At 40.9% G+C, this 16,613-nt stretch overlaps 3 protein-coding genes across 5 annotated transcripts in view; all 3 read left to right on the plus strand.

The window, feature by feature from the left end:
* Nucleotides 1-16,613, plus strand: part of LOC139533076 (zinc finger protein 135-like) — a 302,249-nt gene that overhangs the window by 82,092 nt on the left and 203,544 nt on the right. The gene's annotated exons all lie outside the window — the stretch shown is intronic.
* Nucleotides 1-16,613, plus strand: part of LOC139533036 (zinc finger protein 268-like) — a 47,547-nt gene that overhangs the window by 14,207 nt on the left and 16,727 nt on the right. Inside the window, exons 2-3 of one of the 3 annotated variants that reach the window (XR_011666679.1) lie at nt 1,327-1,451; nt 1,739-2,145. The exons of 1 other annotated variant lie outside the window; for it this stretch is intronic. The gene's annotated coding sequence lies outside the window, so the exon portion shown is untranslated. Of the gene's footprint in view, nt 1-1,319; nt 1,452-1,738; nt 2,146-16,613 lie in introns of those variants that run through there. One more of the 3 variants, XR_011666680.1, reaches the window with a different exon arrangement.
* LOC139533034 (zinc finger protein 585A-like) overlaps nt 3,764-16,613 on the plus strand; it is a 58,377-nt gene continuing 45,527 nt past the window's right edge. The window contains exons 1-2 of the mRNA XM_071331216.1: nt 3,764-6,544; nt 8,984-9,229. Coding sequence (XP_071187317.1) covers nt 9,130-9,229 — 100 coding nt within the window. The 5' untranslated portion in view covers nt 3,764-6,544; nt 8,984-9,129. The remainder of the gene's footprint in view (nt 6,545-8,983; nt 9,230-16,613) is intronic.

The following is a 16,613-nucleotide window of genomic DNA, read 5'->3' on the forward strand; positions in this document are numbered from 1 at the left end:
GGCAGGGACTCTGCTGTCCTAGCATCAGGGAAGCTGGTGCCACCATTGGGGTGCCAGGACAGAGAAGTGCTTTGACTGGGCTGAGAGGGAGCTTGACCTCCTGTAGCAGTGGGACGGCCATGAGACCAGAGGTGGCAGAACTGAGTCCCCGGGTTGGGATACAGGGTTTGAGCATAGCCTGAAGGTAGAGATGGGGCAGTTCCTCTTGCTGCACCGTAAGTAAACACCATTGTCTTGTAGTGGATGTGAGCTTCGACTGGAAGCCAGTGGAATGTACGGAGGAGCAGGGTGACTTTGGAAGGTTAAACATCCAGATGGACTCCAGTGTTCTAGATAAGTTCAGTGGCGACCCATCATTCAGGGCAGGTTGGCCACCTGTTTTGAGCCCCACAGTTTTAGCGAGAAAAAAGTGAGAAAAAAATGATCTGTTTGCAAACAATGTAAAAAAAACATTTATAATTGAGTAATTAATAAAGCCACATACAAACATGGTCTCTTTTATGTTTTCTTGAGTAAGGCAGCTCCAAAATGCAGGTGTTTCAGCCTAGCTCAGTGCTTTCTGTGGAGGTGGGGCAAGCCCGCAGAAAATACGGAGCTTTGCGCCGTGATTGGCTCAGTGTTCTGTCATTCATGGGGACAATACGTTACTGCCAAGTCTAAGGGTAGAACTTGAAAATTCAAGCCCCTTGGGTGCTGCCATAGAGTTACATTAGAAGTACCCATCCAAGAAGGCTCAAGGTCATTGTCCACAGATAAAATAACGTCAAATCATGTGATATCTACAGTCGCTTTGATTGGACTGATCATGTCAACATCATACTTTCAAAATCTGAGCTAGCAGTCATCATCATGAATCAAGTCGACAATCTACTGGCAAATCCTTTATAATTTTTGTCATATGAAGAGAAATAATGAGAAATAATAGATTAAACGTATCGGTTTTCATCGGCCGTTGGACATAAACATTACAAAACAATTTGGAATGTTTATTAGCCTGCTATTCAGTGGAGTGGCTGTGTGGTCCCAAGTCTAAGATTAAGGGGCTCTTTTCCTAGTTTACAATTGTAAACATTCAACATTGGCCATGCTGTCAATGAAGCTTGATTTGTACCGCGCTGAAAACAACTTAACTCGGTACTGCAAAATCTGACTTGAGTGAGTTCAAGACAACTGGGAACTTGGGGATAAACGAGCTACGACTGAGAAAATACGTTTTGAACTCATCCAACCCGGAATTGTAAATTGGGAACTCGGGCCTCTTTCTACAGCTACGACCTGAAGATCACTGACGTCATCATGATTCCATTTTTCTCTTTGAGTTCCCAGTTGTCTTGAAAGCACCATAAATCCAGAGAAAGCCAGACTTTGATGACAAAGTTTGATGACAAAATATGCCCACGAAGGACTGCCGCACCACCTTCCTGTTCAAGTGAGCACAAGGAGTCAACAAGGTGAGTCAAAACATTTCTTGTATGCTGTTGCATATATGATGTAACATGCCAGGGAGATATGTATACTGTAGCTAAGAAAGTAATACTAAGTGTATGTTGTGTAGTAAGATGTTAGTAGCCCATGTGCCTCACCTTTGTAATTTGGTCTATTTTCACCTCTTAATTTTGCCTACTGTTCTGACTTGGTGGTTCACATGTAGCCTATAACCTGTTTTTGAGAAATGTAATAATTGAATATTGTAAGAATTTTAATTGTCTGCATATATGCCCCTTTATTTATCCTACAGTTCTGACTTGGCGTACAGGGAGAACACTGTAAGAACGGCCCATGTTCTGAATTCTGTCGCTGTGTATTTCAAAAGGGCTGAACGTCTTAATCGAAATTACGGTTTGCCTCTTATCCGCTTGTCGTCCCCTTATGCCATAGTTTGTACATATCAATTGACAGTAGAAACCACATTTGTTTAAGCAAGTCAGCCATTTTATTTTTTATTTTTTAATGAGGCTGAATGAATTGTTTCGTTGCCAGACAAGGCTCCGCTGATAGCCAGGTGTAGCAGTGGTAAGTTGTTTGGACTATGCTTTTCGGTCAGCTTTATGTAACAGTTTGTGGGCACCCTTTGTCACTGTTAGAGTACAATTAATGTATTGTTTAGTAATGTGTTGTGTAGTGGCTTTGCTGGCATGCATCCCACTTTTTAATTGATTTAACTAGTCAAGTCAGTTAAGAAGAAATTCTTATTTACAATTACGGCCTATCCCGACCAAACCCGGACGATGCTGGCCCAATCACGGTCAGATGTGATTTAGCCTGGATTCGAACCAGGGACCGTAGTGATGCCTCTTGCACTGAGATGCAGTGCCTTAGACGGCTGCGCCACTCGGGAGCCCTTAAAAGGTTTGCGCCCAACGTGGGGCAGGAGTTTGACGGCACAAGCGGGGAGCCCAGCCAACAGAGATTTGAGAAATGTGTTGGTACTCTTCTCCAGATCTGTGCCTCGCCACAAACCTGTCTCGGAGCTTGACGGACAATTTCTTCAACCTCATTGCTTGGTTTTTGCTCTGACATGCACTGTCAACTGTGGGACCTTATATATACAGGTGTGTTCCTTTTCCAATCATGTCCAATCATTTGAATTTACCACATGTGGACTCCAGTCAAGTTGTAGAAACATCTCAAGGATGATCAATGGAAACAGGATGCACTTGAGCTCAATTTGGAGTCTCAGAGCAAAGGGTCTGAATACTTACCAAATAAGGTATAGATTTGCTAAAATTTCTAAAAACCTTTTCGGTTTATCATTATGGGCTATTGTGTTTATATTGACGAGGGAAAAAATGCATTTAATCAATTTTCGAATAAGGCTGTAACGTAACAAAATGTGGAAAAAGTCAAGGGCTCTTATATACTGCCCTGTATATGCTTCAAACTACAGATGTAAGGTTCTGAAATGGTAAACACAATGACATAATGGAAAATGCATGTTCAATGGTTATCTCTGTATTAGTATTACTAACATTAAAACACCTAGGTAGATCAGTGGTTATCTCTGTATTAGTATTATCTCTGTTTTACCCACGTTAACCACCGCTCTACCTAGGTGTTTTAACGTGGGTAAAACAGAGATAATACTAATACCGAGACAACCACTGCTCTACCTAGGTGTTTTATCTCGGTATTAGTATTATCTCTGTATTACCCACATTAAAACACCTAGGTAGAGCAGTGGTTATCTCTGTATTAGTATTATCTCTGTATTACCCACATTAAAACACCTAGGTAGAGCAGTGGTTATCTCTGTATTAGTATTATCTCTGTATTACCCACATTATAACACCTAGGTAGAGCAGTGGTTATCTCTGTATTAGTATTATCTCTGTATTACCCACATTAAAACACCTAGGTAGAGCAGTGGTTATCTCTGTATTAGTATTATCTCTGTATTACCCACATTAAAACACCTAGGTAGAGCAGTGGTTCTCTCTGTATTAGTATTATCTCTGTATTACCCACATTAAAACACCTAGGTAGAGCAGTGGTTATCTCTGTATTAGTATTATCTCTGTATTACCCACATTATAACACCTAGGTAGAGCAGTGGTTATCTCTGTATTAGTATTATCTCTGTATTACCCACATTAAACACCTAGGTAGATCAGTGGTTATCTCTGTATTAGTATTATCTCTGTATTACCCACATTAAACACCTAGGTAGATCAGTGGTTATCTCTGTATTAGTATTATCTCTGTATTACCCACATTAAAACACCTAGGTAGATCAGTGGTTATCTCTGTATTAGTATTATCTCTGTATTACCCACATTATAACACCTAGGTAGAGCAGTGGTTATCTCTGTATTAGTATTATCTCTGTATTACCCACATTAAAACACCTAGGTAGAGCAGTGGTTATCTCTGTATTAGTATTATCTCTGTATTACCCACATTATAACACCTAGGTAGAGCAGTGGTTATCTCTGTATTAGTATTATCTCTGTATTACCCACATTAAACACCTAGGTAGATCAGTGGTTATCTCTGTATTAGTATTATCTCTGTATTACCCACATTAAACACCTAGGTAGATCAGTGGTTATCTCTGTATTAGTATTATCTCTGTATTACCCACATTAAAACACCTAGGTAGATCAGTGGTTATCTCTGTATTAGTATTATCTCTGTATTACCCACATTATAACACCTAGGTAGAGCAGTGGTTATCTCTGTATTAGTATTATCTCTGTATTACCCACATTATAACACCTAGGTAGATCAGAGAGGACAGAGCATGTGGCTTTGCAACACACAGGTGTTTCATCTCCACACTGGGATGATTTTAACAGTGCAACGCCACACAGGCCTCATGCTGCTCAGGTAGGAGAGTACCAGAAATAAATGAATAAAAAACACAAAACTAATGAAGGAACACACAGTCACCAACAATATATCCCTGGCGTCAATAGTTTCAACTGGCTCAGCTCGCTGTTACAGTACAGCACCACCAAGTTCCATTTATTAAGTAACCATCTGTCTTATGTAACCAGAAAACCTATCACACTATTTTGAGAGTCCCAGATTTATATTTACTATGTTACATCTAGTCTATGAGTGTGTGTGTTTTCCCTTCAACATCTGCATGTGGCATAAGCTCACCCACCTCACAGCATGAATCTAAAATAGTTAACTTTGGCTGTGAGTGATGGGAGAAAATCTGACTCTTAAGGCAATTACTTGAATAATTCAAAGGATGTTTTATTTACAAACGTGATAACTAAATTGTCTTTTATTATTATTTTTTACTTCGCTATGGGGCCTTCAATGGGAATTTGGCAGTGCTTCAGCTGAACTGCAGTACCGAAAATGCCCTCTGAGCACAGTGGAAAGCATGCTTATAGACTGGAAGCCTGGCCCCTTGATCCGAGAAGGGTGTAATTGCAGACAGCAATTAGGGGCGTTCTCTGATATCGGGTATTTCATGATATCAAGTTTACACCAAATGATGCTCCCCATTGGTCCGTGGCCGTTTCTTTTGCGTTGGGAAAACACTTGTTGACAATTGTAGCTAAGCCCAACCCTTTTCCTAACCTTAATTTCAGTCTCCTAACCGCCACGTTAGTTATCCAAACCTGCATGGTAAACAAATCCCTAACCCTCACCCTTTTCCTAACCTTAACCTCAGTCTCCTAACCTGCCATGCTAATTCACCTAACTGCCACTTTAATTATCCTAACCTGTTATGTATGCTATGTGCTTTCTTCAATAAAATATATATCTTTTTTTTTACAAATATTCTCCATCAGTTTCATAACACCAGTTCTGACCAATGGCATAAATACATTTTTCTTATATCAGGGAACATCCACATCAAGAAACTGTACAGTAGTTCTCCTACTGGGAGGCGCGGGAAATAGTTGAAAGAGTGATTGGTGCTGAGGAAGCTATGGCAGTGGATGCCCCGCAACCTGTTGAGATTCATAACGTCGTTTACCAGTTGAAGGATACTGATTGTAAAGATTAATTGTACGTGCGGCTGAAAGGTTTTTGGGAGTTCAGGAATTAACATTGGAAGCATTGCAGGCAGTGGTGGAAAAAGTACCCAATTGTCATACTTGGGTAAAAGTAAAGATACTTGATTCCTTTCCTATCAAGGTAAAAGTGAAAGCCACCCAGTAAAATACTACTTGAGTAAAAGTCTAAAAGTATTTGGTTTAACATATACATAAGTATCAAAAGTAAATGTAATTGCTAAAATATACTTATGTATCAAAAGTAAAAGTATAAATAATGTAATAAATAACGCTCCGAGAGCGATACGAACTGACAATCTGACAACGCTCTGAATTTACGAACGCCCAAGGCCACTCTGGCACTCCAGATTGAATTTAAGATCACACCCATCATTTACAAACAAAGCATTTGTGTTTAGTGAGTCCGCCAGATCAGATGCAGTAGGGATAGGTGAATTTAACAATTTTCCTGTCCTGCTAATCATTCAAAATGTAACGAGTCGTTTTGGGTGCCAGGGAAATGTATGGAGTAGAAAGTACATTATTTTGTTTAGGAATGTAGTGGAGTAAAGTAGTTGTCAAAAATATCAAAAGTAACGTACAGATACCCCAAAAAACGACTTACGTAATACCTAAAATAGTACTTTACACCACTGATTGCAGGGAATACTGACTGAAGATGTTCCTCCCTACGAGGCCCATGAGACTGTGTAGGGATGTGATTTGAATAGGACTGTGACTGAAGATGTTCCTCCCTACGAGGCCCATGAGACTGTGTAGGGATGTGAATTGAATAGGACTGTGAATGAAGGAGTGGGATGTTTTTATTTATCTATTTTTGAATGTTGTTTTGATGTCGTTGTTCCCCCTCCCCTTATCAGCATTGGACGTGTATCTTTTTCTACAGTTTACTAACCGTACAGTAGGTGGCGGCAGACACGTTATATTTGTGTAAATGTCAGTGTACCAGAGAAGAAGATGACGCTGTTGCAATGTCGTAGAGGGGAACAGGAAGTTCCGGGTAGAAAACGACAGAACTGTGTTATGTCGATAGTGGTGTGTCCGTTTCAACTGTATTATTGTAGGTATGTAATAGCACGTTTAAACTTTCTAATGTCGAAAGAATATATAATATGCTAGGTAACAAATCCGTCAAGGTATTTTCACGTTTGGTAAAGGTTTTAATTGTATGTGTTATTTTGGGGTCAAACCGAGTGAGTGAAGAACGTGATTAAAAACGATTTTACAAGTCACTTAGCTAGACTTTGGGTTTGTCTGAGTGTATGTACATAATTTCGTCAAAGTCATTTCGTAAAGATTCCACTTATTTGAGTTCTTGGTTTTGTGTAAAATGTTGTTTATGAGCTGGTAAATAGCCTCGTCCGAACCATCCTGATCTCGCGAGTTTACATACACTGTTTCGTTAATGTAAGTTCGCAAGATCAGGGTGATTCGGACGAATCTAGTCAAATGGCGGCTTCAACGGTTTCGGTCGTCTTTCTAGGAGTTTGCTCGTGATGAAATGGCGACATGAGGCTGTGTGATGGAGTGTCAAAATAGAGGGAAGCTAACTGAAGTTATCCTTCACCATTTGGAGAGAGATGCCAACTGCATGGAATGGCGTCGATTAATGCGGATGAATCAGAGCACGTATTAAACTCATTCCATGGAGGACCAAGTGTCTGCGGGTTTTCGCGCCACCCTTGTACTTGATTAATTAATTAAGGTCACTAATTAGAAAGGAACTCCCCTCATCTGATTGTCTAGATTTTAATTGAAATGGAGAGAAAAAATTAAACCCGTGGAGACTCGGCCCTCAATGGAATGAGTTTGACACCCCTCTAAACAATGGAAATGGAGAGAGAGTTTGAGAAGCAACAGTTAGAATGCGATCAATGCGGGGGACATTTGATGATATGGAGTGGGAGGATGAGGGCCTAGTATGTGAATGGTCTGTAGTGGAAGAACAGAGATAATGATACTGGAAGCAGAGGCTCATGTAGTATAGAAACTCTAAAGAGGCCCACTAAAGAGGCCCAAGGTAGGGAGCTAGAGTAATAATGTGTCACAGTGGAAAGTTGGGATGGTGTTTGAGGAGACCACAGGGCCTCATTTACACCCTATCTGATTAACCAAGGCCATAAAAAGAGGTGAAGTTAAACTGGGCCGCATCCGTGTAAATGAGAACTTGTTCTGAACTAGTCTACCTGGTTAAATAAAGGTGAAATTAAACATTGAAAATGGTTGATTGTTAATATCTTGTGCTAGTCAGGTTCAGCAAGGTAAGATTCTTCAAATGGAAAATCATAATGTGACGAAGCTCAGAAGCCATGATCCTGGAGTTTATGCTAAATGGAGCTTCCATGGCTGGTCCCGTAGTAAGAGGACCTACTGTCAGACTGATGGAGCTTCCATGGCTGGTCCTGTAGTAAGAGGACCTACTGTCAGAACTGGTCTTTCTACTAGTCCTGACATGGTTTCGAGGGCTGTTCAGAAATCTTGCGCCCATAAATGCGCTGTGACAAATGACTTCATAGCTTTCATTGGTAATGTTATCAACAACTTGGATTGTGTAAAGCAGAAATACCAGGTTTAAAGTTATCTTCAAAACTGCAGCAGAGTTGTTGGGGGTGACAGATGTTACTGTCCGTATGGTTTTTGGTAAGCTGGATAACCTGGGGGTGGATTGTCTCAGCATGATATAGACCCCAATGTTTGCAAACACAGAAATTGATCTATTGATAAAGTTTATTGGGGGTGTGGGAGGGTTTTTGGGTAAGGGGGGGGGGGGGGGGGGGTAGAAGTTAATAGGCATTTCTTGGTTTATTTTCTTAGTACAGAATTAGACAGACATGGACCTTAAACGTTTGTTTGCAGACCGCCATGATACCATAGGAGGTCTGCATCAACGGACTTCAGTGCAGGTAGTGCCTCATCAGAGAGAGAACATTTCAGTTGCTCTACAGTTTTGAAGCTGAATGTAATGATTATCAGTCCTTTACATGTGTACTAATATTCAGACACATTCAGTTGTTTCTATATTTATCTATAATTCAGGGTTTTCACAAGGGGCTTAAAGTAAATAAATATTAGTGCTTGAAAAAGTACTTAAGTCCTTGAATTTGACTTGCCACTGTACGATCCCTGATAATTCTTACTATGGTGTGAATGGGAAATACAATTGTTTTTTGTGAGTGAAATAATACAGTGAAGACCTGGTTATTCATGAAATGTTTACATAGTACTGCCTACAACATACTGCAACCTTGTACTAATTGGTTTTTGAGTCATTTATGCATTTATGTGAATTTAAGAAATCTACTATAGATTAAGTGCACTTATGTTGTGCAATTTAAAATGTGTACTTTGTGTCTAATGTGAATGAATGTTTTGTCAATGTTTAGCTACCTGATCTACTGAAATTAGATAATTGAACAAGAAAAAAGAGAAAATATTTTTACAGAATAAAGTACCAGAACTGTCAAGAAAATAACTTTTGTGTCCGTTTGTCTTTATTACTACAGGCCGACTCAGATTAAGTCTGAGGCCGGTAACATCAACAGTGAGGACAAACCCAGCCTGCCTCTCTCCTTCCACACTGAGTAGAAACCTACAGTCACTGGGTCCTGATTGTGACAGTGGAGCCCAGTTTGCACCTCAGAATCCAGTGATGGCATCAGTGAAGCTGGAGGACTGCAGTCAAACACTGGAGCTCAATGTCAACATTAAAGAAGAAGAGGAGGAGAAGATTAGGACAACTGTTAGTCATGGTAAGAGCAGGTTCTCTCTATAAGTTATCTTCATAAATTAGACCTCCATAAGTTATGACCAGTCTATTGCTAGGTTGAATTCTGTAATTCTGACATCACACATCCCTGAACAACTCAAGACTTCACTGCGAGGCAAAACTTTGTAAAACTTGTAACGCCTGCCTTTGCCCACACATTGTCTCAAGAACGTTGAAAATGTTTAATACCCTCAATCATCAAGTTAGGCATACCTCATTTCAAAATAGGCCATAGGCCACTGTCAATATTGAAATATAATTCTTCGCGTTTTACCAGTGAAATGACCAAGCTGTTTCTGCATGCCAATCGTTCGATCTCAATCAATTTCATGGGAATATGCATTTAAATCTTCTTGAATTACTGTTTGGTTAGCAAATTAGAGCAGATGGTGTTAAATTATATAGACTTCCTGTATTTTGTTTTAATCAAAGCACATTCTGCCTAATGGCGCGCTGTTGAGTTTGGGACGATTCAGCAAACCATTCTAAAATCTCGTAAGAAATGAGGTGTTGTTTTTGTTGTAACAGTAATGTTATGCTATAATATTTGGTTATGTGGACTACTAATTAATTAATCATTAGGTGATCGTCCAAGACATTGATCGCTCTGCACCGAACTAGTGATTGATGCTCACCTAGCCTACTCTTTTGTCTCGCGCAACATTTGGTGATGCAGAAACGAGAAAACATGTTTGGCTGTTTTTATGAAAATCTGGGAATATTTGGCCAAGGAAACATTTCTGGTTGGTCTCAAGGAATGTCACACAGGGAGACTTTTTGAAACAGGATTGAGTGAAGTAGCAGCTAATGCTCATGGAGAGCCTCACAATTATTATTATTAACCTTTATTTAACTAGGCAAGTCAGTTAAGAACAAATTATTATTTACAATGACGGCCGACACCGGCCAAACCTGGACGACACTTGGTCAATTGTGCTCCGCCCTATGGGACTCCCAATCACGGCCGGTTGTGATATGATGGAATCTAACCAGGCTGTCTGTAGTGACGCCTCTAGCACTGAGATGCAGTACCTTAGACCGCTGCGCCACTTAGGAGCTCATACGCTTGATGAAATTCCATTATCTTTCAGTCTAATAGGGCTATATTCTTCCTTTTGTAGCTCTTCACCAGTTTCTTCAATGTTTATTGTACATAAATATAAACGCAACATGCAACAATTTCAACGATTTTTCTGAGTTACAGTTCATATAATCGGCGGCAGGTAGCCTAGTGGTTAGAGCGTTGGGCCAGTAACCGAAAGGTTGCTGGATCGAATCCCTGAGCTGACAAGGTAAAAATCTGTCGTTCTGTCCCTGAACAAGGCAGTTAACCCACTGTTACCCGGAAGGCCGTCATTGTTAGTAAGATTTGTTCTTAACTGACTTGCCTAGTTAAATAAAGGTTAAATGTAATAAAATAAAAAAATATACACTGCTCAAAAAAATAAAGGGAACACTAAAATAACACATCCTAGATCTGAATGAATGAAATATTCTTATTAAATACTTTTTTCTTTACATAGTTGAATGTGCTGACAACAAAATCACACAAAAAATGATCAATGGAAATCAAATTTATCAACCCATGGAGGTCTGGATTTGGAGTCACACTCAAAATTAAAGTGGAAAACCACACTACAGGCTGATCCAACTTTGTTGTAATGTGCTTAAAACAAGTCAAAATGAGGCTCAGTAGTGTGTGTGGCCTCCACGTGCCTGTATGACCTCCCTACAATGCCTGGGCATGCTCCTGATGAGGTGGAGGATGGTCTCCTGAGGGATCTCCTCCCAGACCTGGACTAAAGCATCCGCCAACTCCTGGACAGTCTGTGGTGCAACGTGGCGTTGGTGGATGGAGCGAGACATGATGTCCCAGAATTGCTCAATTGGATTCAGGTCTGGGGAACGGGCGGGCCAGTCCATAGCATCAATGCCTTCCTCTTGCAGGAACTGCTGACACACTCCAGCCACATGAGGTCTAGCATTGTCTTGCATTAGGAGGAACCCAGGGCCAACCGCACCAGCATATGGTCTCACAAGGGGTCTGAGGATCTCATCTCGGTACCTAATGGCAGTCAGGCTACCTCTGGCGAGCACATGGAGGGCTGTGCGGCCCCCCAAAGAAATGCCACTCCACACCATGACTGAACCACCGCCAAACCGGTCATGCTGGAGGATGTTGCAGGCAGCAGAACGTTCTCCACGGCGTCTCCAGACTCTGTCACGTCTGTCACATGTGCTCAGTGTGAACCTGCTTTCATCTGTGAAGAGCACAGGGCGCCAGTGGCGAACTTGCCAATCTTGGTGTTCTCTGGCAAATGCCAAACGCCCTGCACGGTGTTGGGCTGTAAGCACAACCCCCACCTGTGGACGTCGGGCCCTCATACCACCCTCATGGAGTCTGTTTCTGACCGTTTGAGCAGACACATGCACATTTGTGGCCTGCTGGAGGTCATTTTGCAGGGCTCTGGCAGTGCTCCTCCTTGCACAAAGGCGGAGGTAGCGGCCCTGCTGCTGGGTTGTTGCCCTCCTACGGCCTCCTCCACGTTTCCTGATGTACTGGCCTGTCTCCTGGTAGCGCCTCCATGCTCTGGACACTACGCTGACAGACACAGCAAACCTTCTTGCCACAGCTCGCATTGATGTGCCATCTTGGATGAGCTGCACTACCTGAGCCACTTGTGTGGGTTGTAGACTCCGTCTCATGCTACCATTAGAGTGAGAGCACCGCCAGCATTCAAAAGTGACCAAAACATCAGCCAGGAAGCATAGGAACTGAGAAGTGGTCTGTGGTCACCACCTGCAGAATCACTCCTTTATTGGGGGTGTCTTGCTAATTGCCTATAATTTCCACCTTTTGTCTATTCCATTTGCACAACAGCATGTGAAATGTATTGTCAATCAGTGTTGCTTCCTAAGTGGACAGTTTGATTTCACAGAAGTGTGATTGACTTGGAGTTACATTGTGTTGTTTAAGTGTTCCCTTTATTTTTTTGAGCAGTGTATATATAATAAGGACATCAGTCAATTGAAATGAATTAGGCCCTAACCTGTACATTTCACATGACTGGGCAGGGGTGCAGCCATGGGTGGGCCTTGGAAGGCATAGGCCCACCCACTTGGCAGCCAGACCCACCTCAGGTCCTGGGCTGACGTTATCACACGTGGTCTACGATTGTGAGGCCGGTTGGACGTACTGCCAAATTGTCTAATACGACGTTGGAGGCAGCTTATGGTAGAGGAATTAACATTCAATTCTCTGGAAACAACTCTGGTCGACATTCCTGCAGTCAGCATGCCAATTGCACGCTCCCTCAAAACTTGAGACATCTGTGGCGTTGTGTTGTGTGACAAAACTGTACATTTTAAAGTGTCCTTTTATTGTCCCCAGCACAAGGTGCAGGTGCAACTGTGTAATGATTATGCCGTTTAATCAGCTTCTTGATATGCCACACCTGTCAGGTGGATGGATTACCTTGGTAAAGGGGAAATGCTCACTAACAGGAATGTAAACATATTTGTGCACACAATGTGAGAGAAATATGCTTGTTGGAAAATTTCAGAGATGTTTTTTTCAGCTCATGAAACATGGGACCAACACTTTACATGTTGCATTTATATATTTTTTCAGTGTTGTTAGGCATTACTGTTCTCTCCATGTTCGGCTGGAATTTAGCCTGAAAAGGACTTGAGAAATATGATATAGGCCTACGTCTCGTTTTGCGCTGCACAGAATATCAGATCTCAACAACGATTGGAGAAGTGTTGAACATAACCAGTAGACTACCACATCCTGATGATTTATATCTGATACATATATATTTCATATTTTATATGTCAAGTTGTAAAAACATCTCAATGATGATCAATGGAAACAGGATGCACCTGAGCTCAATTCAAAAGTTTGGGGTCACTTAACACCAGTCTCAACGTCAACAGTGAAGAGGTGACTCCGGGATGCTGTCCTTCTAGGCAGAGTTGCAAAGGCCAGTTTTATTACTTCTTTAATGAGCACCACAATTTTCAGCTGTGCTAACATAATTGCAAAATGGTTTTCTAATGATAAACTTGGATTAGCTAACACAACATGCCATTGGATCACAGGAGTGATGGTTGCTGATAATGGGCCTCTGTACGCCTATGTAGATATTCCATAAAATATCTGCCGTTTCCAGCTACAATAGTCATTTACAACAATAACAATGTCTACACTGTATTTCTGATCAATTTGATGTTATTTTAATGGACAAACAATGTGCTTTTCTTTCAAAACAAGGACATTTCTAAGTGACCCCAAACTTTTGAACACTAGTGTATATTTAATATGTTTTATATATCAAGTTGTAGAAACATCTCAAGGATGATCAATGGAAACAGGATGCATCTGAAGTCAATTTTGAGTCTCTTGTTTTTCTTTTTTCTTATTTTTTTATAAATTTGCAAAAATGTCTAAACCTTTTTTAGCTTTGTCATTATGGGGTATTGTGTGTAGATTGCTGATTATATTTTTGTATCTAATTTTAGACTAAGGCTGTAACATAACAAAATGTGGAAAAAGTCAAGGGGTCTGAATTCTTTCCGAGGCCACTGTCAGACCCCTTCCCATTTTTCCCATTTTGGTACGTTACAGCCTTTTTATAAAATTGATTACATGTTTTTCCTCATCAATCTACGCACAATACCCCATAATGACAAATCGAAAACAGGTTTTTAGAAATTCTTGCAAATGTAAAAAAAATTATAATAATTGCTTATTTATGTTTTTTAAGTTTTCAGACCCTTTGCTATGAGATAATCCTTGAGATGTTTCTACAACTTGATTGGAGTCCACCTGTGGTAAATTCAATTGATTGGACATGATTTGGACAGGCACACACCTGTCTATGTAAGGTCCCACAGTTGACAGTGCATGTCAGAGCAAAAACCAAGCCATGAGGTCGAAGGATTTGTCCGTAGAGCTCCGAGACAGGATTCTGTCGGCACAGATCTGGGGACCGGTACCAAAACATTTTTCCAGCATTAAAGGTCCCCAAGAACACAGAGGCCTCTATCATTCTTCAATGGAAGAAGTTTGGAACCACCAAGACTCTTCCTAGAGCTGGCCAGAAGGACAACCATCTCTGCAGGACTCCACCTATCAGGCCTTTATGGTAGAGTGCCCAGACGGAAGCCACTCCTCAGTTAAAGGCACATGACAGTCCGCTTGGAGTTTGCCAAAAGGCACCTAAAGGACTCTTACCATGAGAAACAAGATTCTCTGGTCTGATGAAACCAAGATTCAATTCTTTGGCCTGAATGCCAAGCGTCATGTCTGGAGCAAACCTGGCACCATCCCTACGGTGAAGCATGGTGGTGGCAGCAGCATGCTGTGGGGATGTTTTTCAGCGGCAGGGACTGGGTGACTAGTCAGGATCAAGGGACAGATGAACGTAGCAAAGTATAGAGAGATCCTTGATGAAAACCAACTTGAGAGCGCTCGGGACCTCAGACTGGGGTGAAGGTTCACCTTCCAACAGGACAACGACCCTAAGCACACAGCCAAGACAACGTGGGAGTGGCTTCGGTACAAGTCTCTGAATGTCATTGAGTGGCCCAGCCAGAGCCCGGACTTGAACCCGATCAAACATCTCTGGAGAGACCTGAAAATAGCTTTGCAGAGACGCTCCCCATCCAACCTGGCAGAGCTTGAGAGGATCTGCAGAGAAGAATGGGAGAAACTCCCCAAATACAAGTGTGCCAAGCTTGTAGCTTCATACCCAACAAGACTCAAGGCTGTAATCGCTGCCAAAGGTGCTTCAACTAACTATTGTGTAAAGGGTCTGAATACTTACGTAAATGTAATATTTCAGTTATTTCTAAAAAACTGTTTTTGCTTTGTCATTATGGGTATTGTGTGTAGATTGATGAGGGGAAAAAAACAATTTAATAAATTTTAGAATAAGACTGTAATGTAACAAAAACAAAGAGTCAAGAGGTCTGAATACTTTTTGAATGCATTGTAGACGTTATTCCATGCTAGTGAGACTTGTATGGATGACACCAGTATTGCCAGCATTTGTTTTATTCACTGGGTTATCTGGAGTGCTCAGAGTGTAGACTAAAGAAGTAGACAAACTGCCAGTGTTTTTGAAGTTCTATGAAATGAGTCTGTGTAGTTACTAACCCTTTGTCATGAGAATTTCTATCCCAATGTTCTAACTGAACTATTTTATAACTCCATCTGTATCCTAGAGGTTGTAAGGCTCTAAGTTTAATAAACAGAGTCCCAGCATACAAATGATCAGTTGTTTATTCAGAGAGCTCTGCCCTCTCAAGTTCAGAGCCCTTCTTTTATACACACATCAGTCGAGAACCCCACCCCGCTTTAGGCGGGCTGTATTGTTCCACTGTACACATACATTGTTTATCATATTCTGCAACATGTTTGTTAAAAGAATTTAATTCCTATATGTTTATCAACCAATTCAATTAAAACACTCTGCCCATACATAAGAATTTGTAAGATACTTATCAGCATTAAATGGACAGAAACCAGTCTCAAAATCAATCAATCAATAGCGTTTATTCTCGAGAGTACTGATCATAGTACAATTTACATCAGGTTATATAATAATAATGACGTCATAGGTTTTAAAATGTCCTTCCTCCTCTCGGATACAATGGCAATACAGTTCACAGCCTCATTACGTTGTCTGCCACCTGTTAAACAATCTACAACCGGCCCAAGGTCTTTCCCCTCCCTGGGTGGAGACAGAATGTCCTGTAAGGAACACATCATTCCAGCCTGTCTGAAGATAACTCCATTCTTTCTAACAAGGAACATATTATATTCAGCATTATGATTATAATAAGATTCATTCATCCATACAGTAACATAGTAGTATTCTATTTAGTTATAATTCTAAGTCAAATGTATACATATTTTAGTCATTAAACACGAAAATCCCGTAACAATGTTTCATAATTTTCTGCAAGCCTAACAGTTTCTCCACTCCACGGGTGGGGACAGGATGTCCTGTAAGGAACACAATGTTCTAATTCTATCCTGCTTACGCTGCACACATTATCTACTTATAGTCTTATGTGTCTAATGGATTTCACACACAGTGATACAGTTTCAGGGTGAAATATCTTAGTCATTACTTTAAACATACAAATTCTTCTATCAATCCACCCTTTGACTAAATATTACACACAAGATAACTCAATGTCAGGGGTTAGTTCTATCACTACTTCCAGTTATAGCTCTTCATTTTCAAGATTTTCACTATAACCTTCACGCGTAAGAACTAAGACATTTTTTATCCAATTGCAGATCATCAGGATCTAATTGGTCATCATCGTCCGCCAGTCCTGGAGGCATGTAT

The sequence above is a fragment of the Salvelinus alpinus genome, chromosome 10 (genome assembly GCF_045679555.1).
Source record: "Salvelinus alpinus chromosome 10, SLU_Salpinus.1, whole genome shotgun sequence".
NCBI lineage: Eukaryota > Metazoa > Chordata > Actinopteri > Salmoniformes > Salmonidae > Salvelinus > Salvelinus alpinus.